General features: G+C 47.0%; 1 protein-coding gene across 4 annotated transcripts in view; it reads left to right on the plus strand.

The window, feature by feature from the left end:
• The window catches only part of ACSL5 (acyl-CoA synthetase long chain family member 5), a 43,361-nt gene extending 29,403 nt beyond the window's left edge, over window positions 1-13,958 (plus strand). For 3 of the 4 annotated variants that reach the window (XM_036027290.1, XM_036027292.1, XM_036027289.1), the window contains exons 8-22: window positions 36-68; window positions 156-207; window positions 999-1,072; window positions 2,067-2,144; window positions 3,109-3,243; window positions 5,702-5,836; window positions 6,364-6,459; window positions 8,484-8,556; window positions 8,824-8,912; window positions 9,193-9,309; window positions 11,075-11,218; window positions 11,803-11,904; window positions 12,407-12,478; window positions 12,890-13,032; window positions 13,684-13,958. In XM_036027290.1, the coding sequence (XP_035883183.1) occupies window positions 36-68; window positions 156-207; window positions 999-1,072; window positions 2,067-2,144; window positions 3,109-3,243; window positions 5,702-5,836; window positions 6,364-6,459; window positions 8,484-8,556; window positions 8,824-8,912; window positions 9,193-9,309; window positions 11,075-11,218; window positions 11,803-11,904; window positions 12,407-12,478; window positions 12,890-13,030 (1,341 nt within the window). In that variant the 3' untranslated portion in view covers window positions 13,031-13,032; window positions 13,684-13,958. Of the gene's footprint in view, window positions 1-35; window positions 69-155; window positions 208-998; window positions 1,073-2,066; window positions 2,145-3,108; window positions 3,244-5,701; window positions 5,837-6,363; window positions 6,460-8,483; window positions 8,557-8,823; window positions 8,913-9,192; window positions 9,310-11,074; window positions 11,219-11,802; window positions 11,905-12,406; window positions 12,479-12,889; window positions 13,037-13,683 lie in introns of all 4 variants that reach the window. The other variant, XM_028514024.2, reaches the window with a different exon arrangement.
• Window positions 13,959-15,277: the final 1,319 nt, after the last annotated feature.

Genomic DNA, 15,277 nt, shown 5'->3' on the forward strand with positions numbered 1-15,277 from the left:
AACGTCTGTCTTTGTTGGTTTTCTGCCCATTGTAGAACATAGGCAAAGAGAATTTCAGAAAACCCGTGGTAAGTTTTCTTCTGCTCACATTTGACCCCTGCATATTCAACTCCCGAAGGTCATGGTAGACTAAGCCCTTGTGCTTCCCCTTCCAGCCTCCTGAACCAGAAGACCTGGGCATCATCTGCTTCACCAGTGGGACCACAGGTCAGTGCCCATGAAGCTGTCCTAGAGGCCCCTGGTCAGCCAAAAACGTGGCTTGAGTCACTAACCCCTGGTAGGCTAGTAAGTAAGTGAACCCCATCCTTAGGGGCTCACCACCTGCGGCTTTTGCCTTTGAGTACCCAAGTAGAAAACTGGATGCATTTGCAAGTAAACATCACTGAACATACTGGGAGGTGTCTACATGCTGTGGATTTCTTAAATCCACATTTAAAGGGGTCTTAAAGATGGCATCAGAAAAGCAACTTCCTTCCCCAACCCACCACTCTCTCAACTTGACACCGACTGCTAGAATGGTCATTCAATTAAGATGACTCAGTGATAGTTCTGTACAGATCACTGGGCACCCCATCCCCACCTGGCAGCTACCTCTCTATTAGAACTCTTTATCGCTTTTAATGTGGCCCACGACCCACTGTTATATCCATTCCGTTCTGCCCAGTGTATAAAGTACTCTTAGCTCTGAAGTCTTAAACATAGAAATAACACAAGGAAGGGGGTGTTGCTTGGATTTTTCTTTTCAACCCTGTTGCTATCTGAGATTACAGCTGTGCCCTGTGTGGTAGGTAGTAGAAGGCCGTCAGCAGCAGCAGAATCTCTGGGGACATTAATCATTCATAAACAGAGTCCTAAACCATTCCCTCAAAGACACAGTGCCAGGACAAGCTCTTGGCTCTCTGGAACAGAACAAATTGAATGGAGTTTCTTATTTCAAAGCCAATGGCTACCTGTCCGTTACCTGAAGGACCTTTCTCTCCACCTCTTGTTTTCTACAGGCGACCCCAAAGGAGCCATGCTAACCCACCAAAATGTTGTTTCAAATGCTGCTGCTTTTCTCAAATGTGTGGAGGTCAGTGGACAATTGAAAAAGAAGGCCTCATTACCACGTGAATCTGCCATAAGATTTTAATCTTGAAGGTAGAGGAGGCGGAGAGGGAAAAAAAACCAGGGGACGGGCCTGAGTGTGGACAAAGACATGTGCATCCCTGTGGGGAGGGGCGTGCCTTCCCACGCCTCGGTCTTTTTGGCCCACCACGGCCCTCTGCACTCAGCGCACCTCTTACACTCACGCCCTGTACCACCCGCACAACTGTGCGTGATATCCTGGAAGGAAGCAGTTTTACATTTTTTTAAAAGATTTTATTCATTTATTTTTAGAGAGGGAAGGGAAGGAGAAAGAGAGAGAAAAACATCAATGTGCGGTTGCTGGGGGCCGTGGCCTGCAACCCAGGCACATGCCCTGACTGGGAATCGAACCTGCGATGCTTTGGTTCACAGCCTGCGCTCAATCCACTGAGCGATGCCAGCCACAGCTGTTTTACATTTTTTTAAAAATGTTAAATGAGCCCTGGCTGGCGTAGCTCAGTGGATTGAGCGCGGGCTGGGAACCAAAGTGTCCCAGGTTCGATTCCCAGCCAGGGTACATTCCTGGGTTGCAGGCCATAACCCCCAGCAACCGCACATTGGTGTGTCTGTCTGTCTGTCTCTCTCTGTCTCCCCCCCCTTCCTTCCCTCCCTAATAAATAAAAAAAAAAAAAAAATGTTAAATGAGATATAATTGACATCTATCATTATAACAGTTGCAGGTGTGCAACCTGATGATTCGGTATCTGTACGTATTACAAAACGATCCTCGTAGGAAGTCTAGTTAACATCCACCACCGCACCTAGTTACACATTCTTTTTTCCTGTGATGAGGACTTTTAAGGTCGACGCTCTTAGCAGCTTTCAAATACACAAGGAGTCTTAGTAACTGTAGTTGATAGGAGTGGTTCTGAAATCTCCTTTGGAAGAGAAGGTTGGCGTTAACCCAATTCTGTCTCCTCTCCGTTCCCGACCCACAGGATACTTTTGTGCCCACACCTGAAGATGTGGCCATATCCTACCTCCCCTTGGCTCACATGTTTGAGAGGGTTGTACAGGTGAGTGCCCTGTCTCTGGCAGGTATGTGGAAGGGGAGTCTTGACTTCCTAGTCCCACGTTTATGCCACAGGTGGCTACCCAACACTTACAGTCCTTCCTGTGCTGATGCGAAGGGCACAGGCAGGGAGTGGGCACAGCTGAGTCGGAATCTCGGCATCCCCCTTAACTTGCCGTGGCGCCTTCCTCCGTTAAGTCTGCTGTGTCCGACGGGGCTCAGGCTTGCTCCTGCCTTCACACACGGTGTCTGTGAGTCCAGCGAGGTCAGAGCCAGGAGCTTACTATTATCGACCCTTACTTCCGACTTGCGATAGGAGATCTTTTTTCTTCTCCTTAATTTTATTTTGGTTAGAATTTTTTGAAAGATCTAGGATTACAGAAAAGGTAGTTCCCTAGAAAGGGCCAGAAAAGAAGCCTTTGGTTCAGGTAAGAGGTCCAGAGCGTGTGAGACGGGGTCGTTTGGGACCGTGTGCCCTGGCGGGGAGGGAGCTGCCCGTCCATGAGTGGCCTCCAGGCTTTTCGTGCCACTCTGAGGCTGATTTGAAAGCGATGCTGGCCTTTCAGAAAAACACAGGTGGTAGCAGGAATAGAAAAACTCCTCTCTCTGCTCCACACCGCCCCCCGCCCTGCCCCAAAGTGATCCTTTGGCTCTCGGTCTTATCCTTAAATACTTCTTTGACCAGCTTCTCTGTTAATGCATGAAATAATACATGAGAGATTCTGGTCCTTGGACTAAAATATTGATATCTGATTTATATAATATCAATTCTAATGAGCATATTTTTTTCACATTTTAACATTTTGGAAACTGAGACAGTCTTACGATTACAGGCATGTTCCAGTTTAATGGGCGGTGGGTTTTCTTAGCACTGCGGCACTAAAAGGCGCCGTGAGCAGCAAAGTCTCTCGCGACACCCTCTTGAAGACAGGCCCCACCTGAGCCCTGTTCCTCGGTTTTCCTTCTAGACCGTCGCCTACTCTTGTGGAGCCAGAGTTGGATTCTTCCAAGGAGATATTCGGCTGCTGCAGGATGACATGAAGGCTCTGAAGCCCACGTTGTTTCCCGTGGTTCCCCGCCTCCTTAACAGGGTCTACGATAAGGTACGGACCTTGCTCCCGCTGGGCTGACGGTGCGAGGCAGGGACCGTCCATGGCTCAGACCTGGCTGAGGCTCTTCGGGACTCTGTGTTGTCGAGAATTTGACTGCTTTCCCCCCAGTCACACTCTCCCTACAAGCATCTACATACATCCACACTTATAAATGCAGTTGTGAAAAGCCATAATAAATATAATCAATAAATCCCTTTTGCCTCTGAATGAGACTATTTGGACCTAATCTGGAGGAAGAGCTCCATTCAGAGACTTGGGGAGCCCCTCAGAATTGAGCCAACTTCCTGGGAAGTTGTTACGGTGTTTTCATTACACCTTCTGGTCACTCAGCTGCTTGCTGAGGCTTATGATAAACATTTCATGTGCATCCCAGCACTACTCCTCACAAAACCACATGAGGCCTGCACTTGCTACCCCTCACTTACAGGTGAAGAGACTGACCCTCGGAAGTCAAGTAACTTGTCCAGAGTCATATCTAGTCAGGGGTCAGTCCAGAATCACTGTCACATAATTATTTTAGCTGTCACTAATTAGTGCTCAATTTTTCTTTAGAGCAAAATGGTGATTTTTGTAAGTCAACCATTTCTCCCACATTCGTTAGCTGAGATTCTTCCATAAGAGCAGAACAAATATTTCATTCTTTGCCTTCATGTATCAGTCTTCAAAATGCTGACTCGGCGCCCCAGTGATCTTTAAAACTGGCCAATGAGATGACTTTCTTTGTACTATTATGAACTAATGATTTGCCTATTTGGATGTTTAATCTATTTCCTTCATTCTTCTCTGTGTTCACATTTCTCCACCTTGGAAGTTGGCAGCCCCAGCATGCTGGTCCTATGTCCTTTGGCATGACCCCGGTGGTTTTAGTACCTTCATTGCTTACTGGCATCCAGCGCCTCAAGCTCACCTTGTATGATTGTTCCTCACATCTCTGTTTGGCTAATTCCTCCAAGGAGCTCTTGGAACAGACGATAGAGTAACAGCAGCCAGGCTCTTAACCACGTGCCGGGTCACCTTGTGATTCCATAGGCATGGGAGCCTGAAGGAAACAACACGTGGCCCTTCCTCCCATGCTTGGCCCCACCCCTGAGATCCCAGCATTCCCCTTTGCTCCCGTGAGTCTCACTGGGTGCTGCTGTCCTGTGGCCCCGGTTATAGGGCCGGCGGCATTCTAGCGCACAGATGCCCCCTAGACCTTGAAAGCCCTGGTTTCTATCAGCCTTGGCAATTGTAACAGTTCCTCATCATGCCATGGGCTTATTAGAGTCAGTTATCATTTTTGTTCATTTGTTGGATGGACTTTTTTTTTTTGAGAGAGTGTTATTCTGTAATATGATCTTAACACACAGCTCACTTCTGGAACTTATTTTTGAAATGCAGGACTTTATTAGTTTGAGTCTCTACATTCCAGCTCCTTATCAGTGACTTGTTAGGGGGAGTCTTGTGAATGCTGAAAAAAGATCCATTTCTGAGGGCTGACAGCGGTGTCAGGAATAATAACACAATGTAGGCAGCATCTGAGTGTAGATCTTGGAGAGAGAGGGTGAGATATGGGCCAAATAATGGTACAGATATGGGTAGATATCCAGAGGCTAGGGCACAGTCGGCATTAGGGGTGAGGATGAGCAGCTGCACTTGGCTGGGGGCCCAGAAATGGGAATACAGATTATGAAAGGTGGCTGAGAGTCATTTTTGAATTTTGAACTGGAGAAGAACTTTGAGTTCCTTGAATCTGACCTCCAGGAGGATGGAGATTTGAAGGCCAGAATATGGAGTCGGGATGTAGTTTTGTAGATATGTTGGGCTTCTTTGAGTTGAGCTGGTGAAGCTCTCCTTTGGCAGGAGTGTGGTTGATGCATTATAGAGTCACGATGAGACCAGAGTCAGAGAGACAAATTGTGTGAACTTGGAAAATGGTGTCCGCATGAAGTACACAAGAAAGAAATGATCTAGGCAGGAAAATCTACTGGGTTTCATACGCTGTGGCTAATGGAACTTTGGTTATAGAGGAAGGGGTATTTCTCCAAGTTTAGCATATGTAAGCGAAATGGGGACAAGGGGAACAAGAGGTGGTGCTGGTTAAAAAAAATTAGATTTCTGTGACTTTCTTTGACCTACTAAATAAAACCCCTTAAGGGTGCTGCCCATCAAGCAGCTTTTTATCTGGCAGTGACTTTGTAGGTAGATGACTGTCTTTCGAGGACGTGATTATTATCTCAGTTGTCGAAGTTGTTTGCCAAGGTGTCTGGAGGAGCCGGAACTTTGAATGTATGTACCACGTTCACTTCCTTTTTCGTGTGGACATAACTCTCTGGAATCTTTATTATTCAGAAAACCAGTTCATGATTGAGAGCTACCTCCTTATTAAGCCAGACACCTCTTGCTCACCGATGAGCCTTGGTGAGTATCTGTAATAGGTTTCCAACTAAAAGGAGTTATCACCCTGCAGGTTCAAAATGAAGCCAAGACACCCTTGAAGAAGTTCTTACTGAACTTGGCTATCTCCTGTAAATTCAGTGAAGTGAAAAGGGGTATCATCAGAAACAACAGTCTGTGGGACAAGCTCATCTTTGCGAAGATCCAGGTGGGTCTGGCGGGTCCTGCCCGGAGCCAGACAAACATCCAGGCTGCCCTCTGACTCGGCACCCCCAGCTTCCCCTCTGATGGTCAGTTGTCTCTTGAACCGGAGAGTCTTTCGCGCCTCCTGCGCTCACTCACCACTTAAGATCTCTCTTGGACAACTTCGCCACTGAAGGAAATTGGTCAAAATGCAAAAAACCAATTGTACTTAGGTTCTAGCACTCTCTTGTGTTTTTTTAGGTGGTCTGTTGTAACTGTCAGTAATGCGTAGGGACCAAAAATACAAATTATAGGAGGAAATGTTTTTTTAAAAATGCAGACCGGGTCCCAGCTACGAATAGCCGTGACAGTAATAGTTAACATTGTAAGTGCTTTTTTGCACAGTGCCAGGCCCTGTTTTAAGTGCTTTGTAAACTACCAAGTTCAATTCTCGTCACTAGAGTGGGTAGGTTGTTCAATGCATGTTACAGTGGGGAGACATCAAGCCGAGGGCATCGACCTCAGCGGGTCTTCTTTGTTTCTGCTGAACAGAACAACCTGGGCGGGAAGGTGCGCATCATGGTCACTGGAGCAGCTCCCATCTCGGCTCCCGTCCTGACCTTCCTGCGGGCGGCACTGGGATGTCCGGTAAGCCACGCGCCTTTGAAGGTAGCTGATTGCACTTGGGCAACAAACGAGGCTCCCTGTTTAAATAAAACTGAACATGCAACTGAAAAGTACCAGAAAGAAAGTCACCCCAAAATCTCAAAATCAGGAGAAATTATCCTTCCAGCCACGTTGTGTGCATCTAAAATACTTGTTAAACTGTGTCCCATCCACATCGTTCCTTGTGAAAGGAAGATCTACATTATTTTTGTGGTCTTGGAATAGTTTGGTGAATACACCTAAATAACTAGTCTCCTATTAATGGACATGAGTTTCTTACCTTTTTTTTTTGCCGTTATAATCAGTGAAGTGATAAGAATACCTTTATATTCTTTAGTATTTAATACAATGATCAATTTGGGATAAATCCTTACAGGTAGGGACTTTTGGGTTCAAGTGTACATTTGGGGTTTAATGTATTAATATAGATTATCAAGCTTCCCTTCACAAAGATCTTGTATTTTTTTTTTATGCATTTCTGCAAATGATGCGTGGGGCCTTACTTCCCATATTCTGGCCAGCGAAAGGCTTTGTCAGTCACTTACATCTCAGCCCGTCGGGCACATGAAAAACCTGATTAGGGTTTTGTTTTTTTTATTAACCCTGAACATCTTTTCTATGGCTTATCAGCATTTGTATTTGTTCCATAAATTACTCGATCACTTCCTTATAGAAAAACAGGCAAAGGATAAATTGATTCTCCTTCACATTGCTCTCTGAGAGTTCTTCATATTGTACTATTCCTCATTTTTGTCATGTTAGAAATATTTTTCCTAGTCTCATCTTTTGCCTCGTGTATGGCTCTATGAAAGTTCTAATTTTTTTATGTAGTCAGATGGATTAATCTTTTCTATTTTGTAGTTTTTGGTTTGCTTAGATAACAGTCCCTGGCCCCCAATATTTATAGACTGTTTCTCCCCATATTTTCTGGTAATCTTATGGTTTTACTTTTATCCGGTTAAGTTGCTGCTCTATCTGGAACTTAGTACAAGAGCTGGGACATGGGTATTTTCTCTTCCCCACCCCCCCACCAATGGCTAACTAGTTTGTCCATGTGATCAACGTGCAAAACATGAGTGAAACAGACAGGCTAGTCCTCACAGGGGGAACCCCTGTCTGTGAGGGGACCAGCATGAAAAAAAATATTCTGTGTGGATGTCAAGGCCAGAGGTCCGCTAGTGTTTCCTATTAGCACCCTCTTGGCCACTCTTACTACTTTCCTCTCCCTCAGCCCCTGCACTGACAGGACAGAAGGTCCTGTTGTCGTGCCCCTCCCAGAAAGGCTTCCTCTCCACGTTCACAACTCTGTCTACTGCAGGACCCCCGCCCCGCGGCCCCACCGACCACTGCCACAGTACACTGGGGACTTGTTTCCTCCCACCGGTCCCTCTAGTCCAGGTTATCCTTCATACCAGGGATTGGCACAATAAGGCAAATCTGGCTGGTTGCCTATTTTTATAAAAGAAAGATTTTAGTGGAACGCCGCCGTGTCTATTCACTTACATATTGTCTCCAGCTGCTTTCTTGCTGCATTGGCAGAGTTAAGTAGCTGAGACAGAGACCAATGACTAAACTTTTTACTCTCTGGTCCTAGAGAGAGAGAGAGCTTGCCAACCGCTGTTCTATACTGCAGCTAGAGCTACTTCCCTTTAAAAATGCTACTTCGCTTCCTTCACAAAGTGCTCCATTGCCCAGGTTCAAGTCCAGTTGCCACTGTGTTGCACATCCCTTATTGAAAAACTCTCCTTTTCCCATCGACTTGAAATGGCATATTTCCCTCAAGTACAGTACAAGTTTCCATACTTTGGTCTATTTCTGGACCTTGTTGGTTTCTGAGCGAGCCTCCACTTGTAAAGACTTAGCAGCTCAGGCATGAATTCAAGGTGTGATGATGCCGAGTGTCCTCCAACCCTCAGAGACCTTGCCTTCCTCCTGTCTTGCCACGAGGCATGGCTAAGTCCTGCTTTATCACGAGCTGTCTCCAAGCCCTTCTTTGTTTTTCCCAGGTGTTTGAAGCATATGGTCAAACAGAATGCACTGCTGGCTGCACGTTTACAACCCCTGGGGACTGGAAACCAGGTACATTCTCCATCGGCTGGGCGGGAGGTACAGTGGTTGGGGAAAGGGTTCTAACTGAACTTGGACTTAATGAGTTTAGATGACCTCGGTGCTCTGGATGAATGTGGCAAAAGCCAACTCAGGTTTTGGTCCAGTCCTTCCTATCTTGACAAATGATTTTTCAGGTTCTTGAAAATGTTTAGAGTCAATCCATAAGTACCTCTGAAATGTGCCCAGAATGGTCACCGTCTTGTGGTTTCCCCGCTGACTCGGTGTGGTATGTTCTAGGCCACGTCGGAGTCCCCCTGGCTTGCAACCACGTGAAGCTGGAAGATGTGCCGGACATGAACTACTTTTCAGTGAATGGTGAAGGAGAGGTGGGTCGGTTGTGCCCGGTGGTCATGCCCGGACCGTCATGGTGGGCATGTTTGTATCAGGAAGAGTGCACAGCTGTGAGCAGGCTTGGCAAGGAGATCTTGAGCAAGGAGTAGAATGTTTCTGAGCCTCACTCTTCTATCCACCATGTTAGGGATTACAATCGTGTGCTCTTCGCGTTGTAGTTGAAACCGTCAAGCGATTCAAGGGTGCGGACAGGTGTTTTAGCAAAGGAGTAGTAGCTTCTGCTATTGTCACCACTTTGTACTGTCTTATGGGCAGGTCTGCATCAAGGGCACCAACGTGTTCAAAGGCTACCTGAAGGACCCCGTGAAGACGGAGGAAGCCCTGGACGAGGATGGCTGGCTGCACACGGGAGACATCGGGCGCTGGCTCCCGGTGGGTGTTTCTTCTGGGAGTCTGTGCTGCTGGGGAGGACCGTCTGCTCATCAGCGAGCTGGGCAGAGATGCGAGTGGGGTAATCAGCCGAGCTGGTGTGACTCCTTTCACCATGGAGTACACAGGGTCCGGCAGAAGTAACATGGCACCTGCTTGAGTGTGGCAGTAGGGTAATGATATGGGTGCAATGGTCTATAGTCTTCATTTGAACATTTCACCTAACATGTCACATGGTGTGCTTGAGTGCGGTATTGTTATGTTACAGAATTACATGCTTATGATTTTGTAATAGAAGTGTAATAAAGGGGGGCGTTATTTGTGCCGGACCTGTATTTGCTTACAGCCAAAGGAAAATCAGGTGACTTTTCCAGGAAAGGAGTGTAGAAGTCTGTTCTTTTGTGTGTTTGTTTACTTTTCTTGAGGCAGAATTGTGATTTGTTAACTCCATGGGCTTATAACATTTGCCTTTTGTAAGCTTCAAAGAGACATGTTTCTTTCTACTTAATATGTAGAGACAGGTCAACAACACAGGCAAGCCAATTTCTACAGTAGGAGTGAGCAGGGGCCAGGTTCTGCCTCTCGGTGACCTTCTCTGCCTCTCTGTGGGAGGAATGGAAACATGTTAAGCATACCTTACTCATAAACATGCCTATTGTCTATGTCAACCCTGTCTGTTTCCCCGAGGAGAGGGGAAATCATTCTATGATTGTGATGGAGCCCTAGAAACCCTGCAGGGCATCTTCCCAGGTTTCCTCCTCTCTGAAAAGATTTTGTCTACTATGTGCTAGGGCAGTGGGGGTGTACCCAGACCTTAGACTCCTTTCTGGCTCGACATTCTCCAGATTTAAGTGACACTCACAGAACCCCTGGCGAGAACTCTGAGAACGTTGGTCCCGATGATGTGTTTCATAGATTCGGGTCCAGCCATACTGCGCTGCCAAACCCATTCCTGTACAAGAGTCCTCTGTTCTCGTAAGCACAGGATATGGGCAACAGATGTGTCCCCAAAGAAGAATTATAAAGGGCTGAGCCTTACTAATCGCTTTCGGATAATGTCTGTTAGGCGGGATTAGTGGCTGGTTTCCTGAGTTGGCCTTGTGGAAGGTTCCAGGCTTGGTTCGGTCTACTGCCCTGCTTAGGGTGTGATCATGTGGGTGGCATTTGCTACTCTAAGAACCTAAGCTCCTCAGACCAATTAGCCCAGAGAAAGGAAGCTGCAAATGAGCCCTGGTGGCTGGTCAGAGAGCCCTCCCCAGCCCTGCTTCAGGCCTAACGAGCACGATTATTGGCTTGATCAGCACTAACGCGGTGGGGCTGTTTTAGCCTGCTCCCCGCTCCGACAGGAGGGGTACACAAAACGGAGTCAAGAACGGGTAGTTCTAACTTATTCAACACGCTTAGTGAAAGGTCGTTTCTTCCTTGTTCCTGGGAGTGCTTGAAGTGGAGTAATTAGAGATTAAGTTACTGGAAATTCGGGGCTGCAAAATATTCTCAGGAGATGAGACAACCATTTCTACGACCCCAGCAGGCTGCACGGGGACTCTCCAAGTAGACATAAGCAGACACAGGCTCTTGCTGGAAGCTGCCCCCCTCCCCTTTCCCCAAAGCCAAGAATGAGAAATGAGAGACTGCTCCAAAGTCTCTGGAGAAGTCAAGTTTAAAGCAGAAAGATACCTGTGACTTCACTACTTTCTCCCCTAACGCCCCACCCCCTCAAACAGAGGGCTCGAACACACTGACGTTGCCGTCTGTCTGTCTCGTGTAGAATGGAACTCTGAAGATCATCGACCGGAAAAAGAACATTTTCAAGCTGGCCCAAGGAGAATACATTGCTCCAGAGAAGATAGAAAATATCTACATCAGGAGTAGGCCGGTGCTGCAAGTGTTCGTACACGGGGAAAGCTTACGGGTAACACGTCGTTTTTAACATCAGCACTTTCTAGGCACGGACCATGCTGATTCCAATAGCCACAGGAAATCTGTTTGGGTGGGTTTAGGATGAGAAGATATGAGCTTCTAAACCTCAAATGAGGCAATATAAATGAAAATAACTTTTTTGCAACTATGATGGACTCTGTAATCAAGTCGGTAGAACTGTTAAACTGTTGCACTAAAGCGTAGCCATTCAGTAAAAGGAGACCCATGCAGATTTGTTCCCACTAGAGTCCAAGTCCTTGGGCACCTACTGTCTTATATCGATGTGTACTACACTGAAACGGAGCTCTCGGGGAGGAGGGGAGGGTTGGTAGGCCAGGCCAGGGATGCTTCCGGCTTAATGGGGAGCACCACTCCATTTCGAACAACCGAATTGGAGTAGAACAGTTTCTGAGCAGAGTTCCCAGTGAGGAGGAAGTATCCGGTGAGGAAGAGTAGGGCACTAGCAGGGGATCTGAGGTCTGGGGAAGTATCTCTTCCGAAGATTCGGTCCTGCCTCCTTTACCCACCAGGGGACACCTCACGGGAGTTCTCACACGCCTTGCTTGTTTTCCACAGTCATCCTTAGTAGCGGTGGTGGTTCCCGACACAGACTCGCTCCCCTCATTTGCGGCCAAACTTGGGGTTAAGGGCTCCTTTGAAGAACTGTGCCAAAACCAGGTAAGTCTCTCTCAGCAAAGCTGTATGCACCCCCGTGGGGCCCGTCGTGGGAGAGGGGGGACCCCACCAGCTCAGGCACCCACGAGTTCCCGCAGCCTTCTGTCTGAAAGAACAGACTCCCCCTCAGTGGGTGGCAGGTGGCTGAACCCCAAAGTGGAATGACTGGCTTTATGAGACTGGAGGACAGGATGGCGAGTTTAAAAGCAATGAAGAACCCTGTCCTTTTTATAGTGATATGTTCTTCATGGGGAAAAAAAACTGGAAAATCAAAAGTTTTACATTGTCCTTCAGAGAAAAGTCCTTTAGTAGGTAGATTTGCCTTTTCTTCTCATTGACTTGTTTTCTTTGGGCAATAATAGGTATAAAACGCAACTGTACATACTTCTACATCCTGCTCATATCCCCACGAGCTTCTGCAGGAATTTTAAGTCGATTCATCTTAGCCTGCCATTAGGGCTCTTTGTCACACAGCCATGCTTCAAGCCATGTTTTCTGTTCTCAGGCCATCAAGGAAGCCATTTTGCAAGACATGCTGAAACTTGGGAAAGAGGGTGGCCTTAAGTCCTTCGAACAGGTATGTGTATTGCTGCTGCGATCCTGGTCTCTCAAGGCATGCTAGCAAGTTCTAAAGATTGCACTTATAGTGGGGTTTGAAGGTACAGCTTCGAGGAATTGGTCTTAGAGTTTGTACCATGAACCTATGAACTGTAACTGGCAGTGGCCTTGATAGCTATTCGTGCAGTCCTGTTTTGCTGTTCATTATCCATTCCCCCTTCTCCCTCCTCCTTTCTTTCCCAAACCTAAGCGTGTGAGAAGGGGCATGTGTTACTGTTCTCTTTCTCCTTACCCCTTTTTCAACCCCACTTTTATAAGATGAAGTACTCTTTAAGGTTCTCGCCATAGCAATTAGAGGGTTCTGCAAAAGAGTCCAAATCACTAAGAAACGCGCATGTGCACACGGGTGTCTGTTCACCTTCTCTTCCAGGTCAAGAGCATCTATCTCCATTCAGAGCCATTTTCCATTGAAAATGGGCTCTTGACACCAACACTGAAAGCAAAGCGGGCAGAGCTTTCCAAGCATTTCCAGACCCAAATCAACAGCCTGTACGAGGCCATCCAGGAGTAGATCAAGGTACTGCCGGCCGGGAGGGGCTTGTAGGTGGCCTGCCTTGTGGGAATGGGCATTAAAACCCGAGCTTACATTCCCTTTTTTCTTTTCTCCTGTCTGTTGTTCTACCTACTAAATTATACACGTAATTTGGGGACTTTCGAGAAATATTAAGTGAGAGACTTATAATGTGGAAGCTTAGTTGTGTACTAAGTAAGTCATTTGCTGACACGTAGGTTTTCAGGTTACTTTATCAACATACCTTTCTTCAAGGTCTATTTGTATAATCTTCCTCCCTCCCTCTAACTGACCACTAGTTCAAGAGCCAAAATGACCCGTTGTGACTCTCATTGTTTTCCAGTAAAAACTCGTCAACAGTTGCAACACTAAAGCTTTCCAGAGTTTGAGTTGAGACTTTTAAGTTCTGAAAAGCTGTTTACAATTCCTGTTTGCCAACTACCCCATGAAACCTTGAAAAGTGTAAACTGTCCCAGCCTATCACATCTATGAAACAGATTGCTTCGATGCACTTCAGTGTGCGCCCAAGTCTGCAGGAGGGAAGTTTGATTCTACTGAAAACGTCCCAGGTCCTCTAGTTTCTCTGACTGGGAGAATTGCACATTGGGCCAATGAGGTGTTGTCCAAAAAGAATGTTCTTCAACTGTTATTTACAGGGCTACTACTGGCGACTAAATCTGTTCCCTAGAGTCCGCTGTGGGGGCAGGAGTTGAGACACTGTCGAGTGCACTTTCCAGTAAATGCAGCGAAGCACTGAGCAAGATCCCCCCGAGCTGGGAGCGAAGGCCAGTGGGGAAGCCGGGCCCGGCACAACAGCCTCGTCTCCCGTGAGCGCCAGTTCCGGCTCCAGTTTACCCCCGACAACACGTGTTGCTTCCACTTGTAAATCTTTAAAGTCCTTAAAATAATAAACTATTGCAGATATGTACGTTGTGGCGTGTTTCCTCACGGACCGTGACGAGAGTCAGCCTTGGACAAGGACCACTTAACGATCATGTTGGCCAGCGGCTCTCGAACTTGGTTGCACGCTAGAATTACCTGCGAGGTTAAAAAGATACAAACACCTGGGTTTTACCCCGGATTTTGATGGAAATGGTGTGGGGTACGGCCTCAACAGGGGGATTTTTTAAAGGTCCCTAGGTGATTGCAGGATGCAACCAAGTTTGAAAACTACTGCAGGGACCTACTACTGATATGTTGAGACGTCCGGGCCTTCTTATCCCACAACCGTGAGCAACGAAGCAAGTTACAGCCGAGCCTGAACTCCAGTCGAGCCCGATTTATGTTTTGCTCCTTTACTGTCTTTGTCGCACCCTAAGTAACCTTGAGCAGTGTTCTGTTCTGGCCTCTAACCAGGAGTTAAGGAGAATGTTCCTGGATGGTCTTTCTAGACTCTCAGCCCAGAACATTTGAAATGTGTATTCTTCAGCCGCTGAAACAAAAGGGAAGGCAGGAATTAATGAACAGGCCTCTCCATGGTCTCACACACCTACTATCTCCTTGACCACCCCCCACTTGTTCCAGCTGACCCGCACTGGCTGCCTCCCTGTTGCTCGGACACGCCAGGCATGTTCTGGCCCGTGGTTCTTGTTGTCCCTGCCTAAAATGCAGAAATTCCCGGAGGCATATGACCTGTCCTCTCATGTTTCAAATGTCACCTCCATCAGACCATCCCCCCTGCCACCTTCACGTACGTGACTCCATTTGACATGTATTCTACTTGTCTACCTGCCCAGCCCTCCCTGGAATGGGGCGGAGTTGTTTCATTACCTGATGAATGCCCAAACGCCCTTCCCTTAAAGTTACCTGTCACAAGCCTGGCCAGCAGAGCCCACGTTCCCCGCCTTGGAAAGAATATGGAAATAGGTGACTTCTGTCACTCTACTCCCGTGTTTAGACATGCCTGACTTTAAGCATACAAGTCCACCAGCTAGATCCTACCACTTGCATACGCTTCAGGTTTTGGTAAAGTCAAGTGCACATAAGCAGTTCAAGACCAGCAGGTCCAAAGTCTCCTAGAACGCTGTGACTTCCATATGCCGCGAATGGGGTTTATTTGTGGAGGTCAATACGTACGTCGTAAGACTCAGGATCAAAGATGTCAATTTTTGACAGGACAGTAGAGCAGGTTTTCCCCTAAGGAACTAAGACAAATGTTTGCAGTCAGAAAAAAAAAAGGAAAAAAAAGATGCTTTAAGTAAAAACTATGATTTATAGAGAACATCCATTGGTCTTTGATTTGACAAA

The sequence above is a fragment of the Phyllostomus discolor genome, chromosome 5 (assembly GCF_004126475.2).
Source record: "Phyllostomus discolor isolate MPI-MPIP mPhyDis1 chromosome 5, mPhyDis1.pri.v3, whole genome shotgun sequence".
In the NCBI taxonomy this organism is placed as follows: domain Eukaryota; kingdom Metazoa; phylum Chordata; class Mammalia; order Chiroptera; family Phyllostomidae; genus Phyllostomus; species Phyllostomus discolor.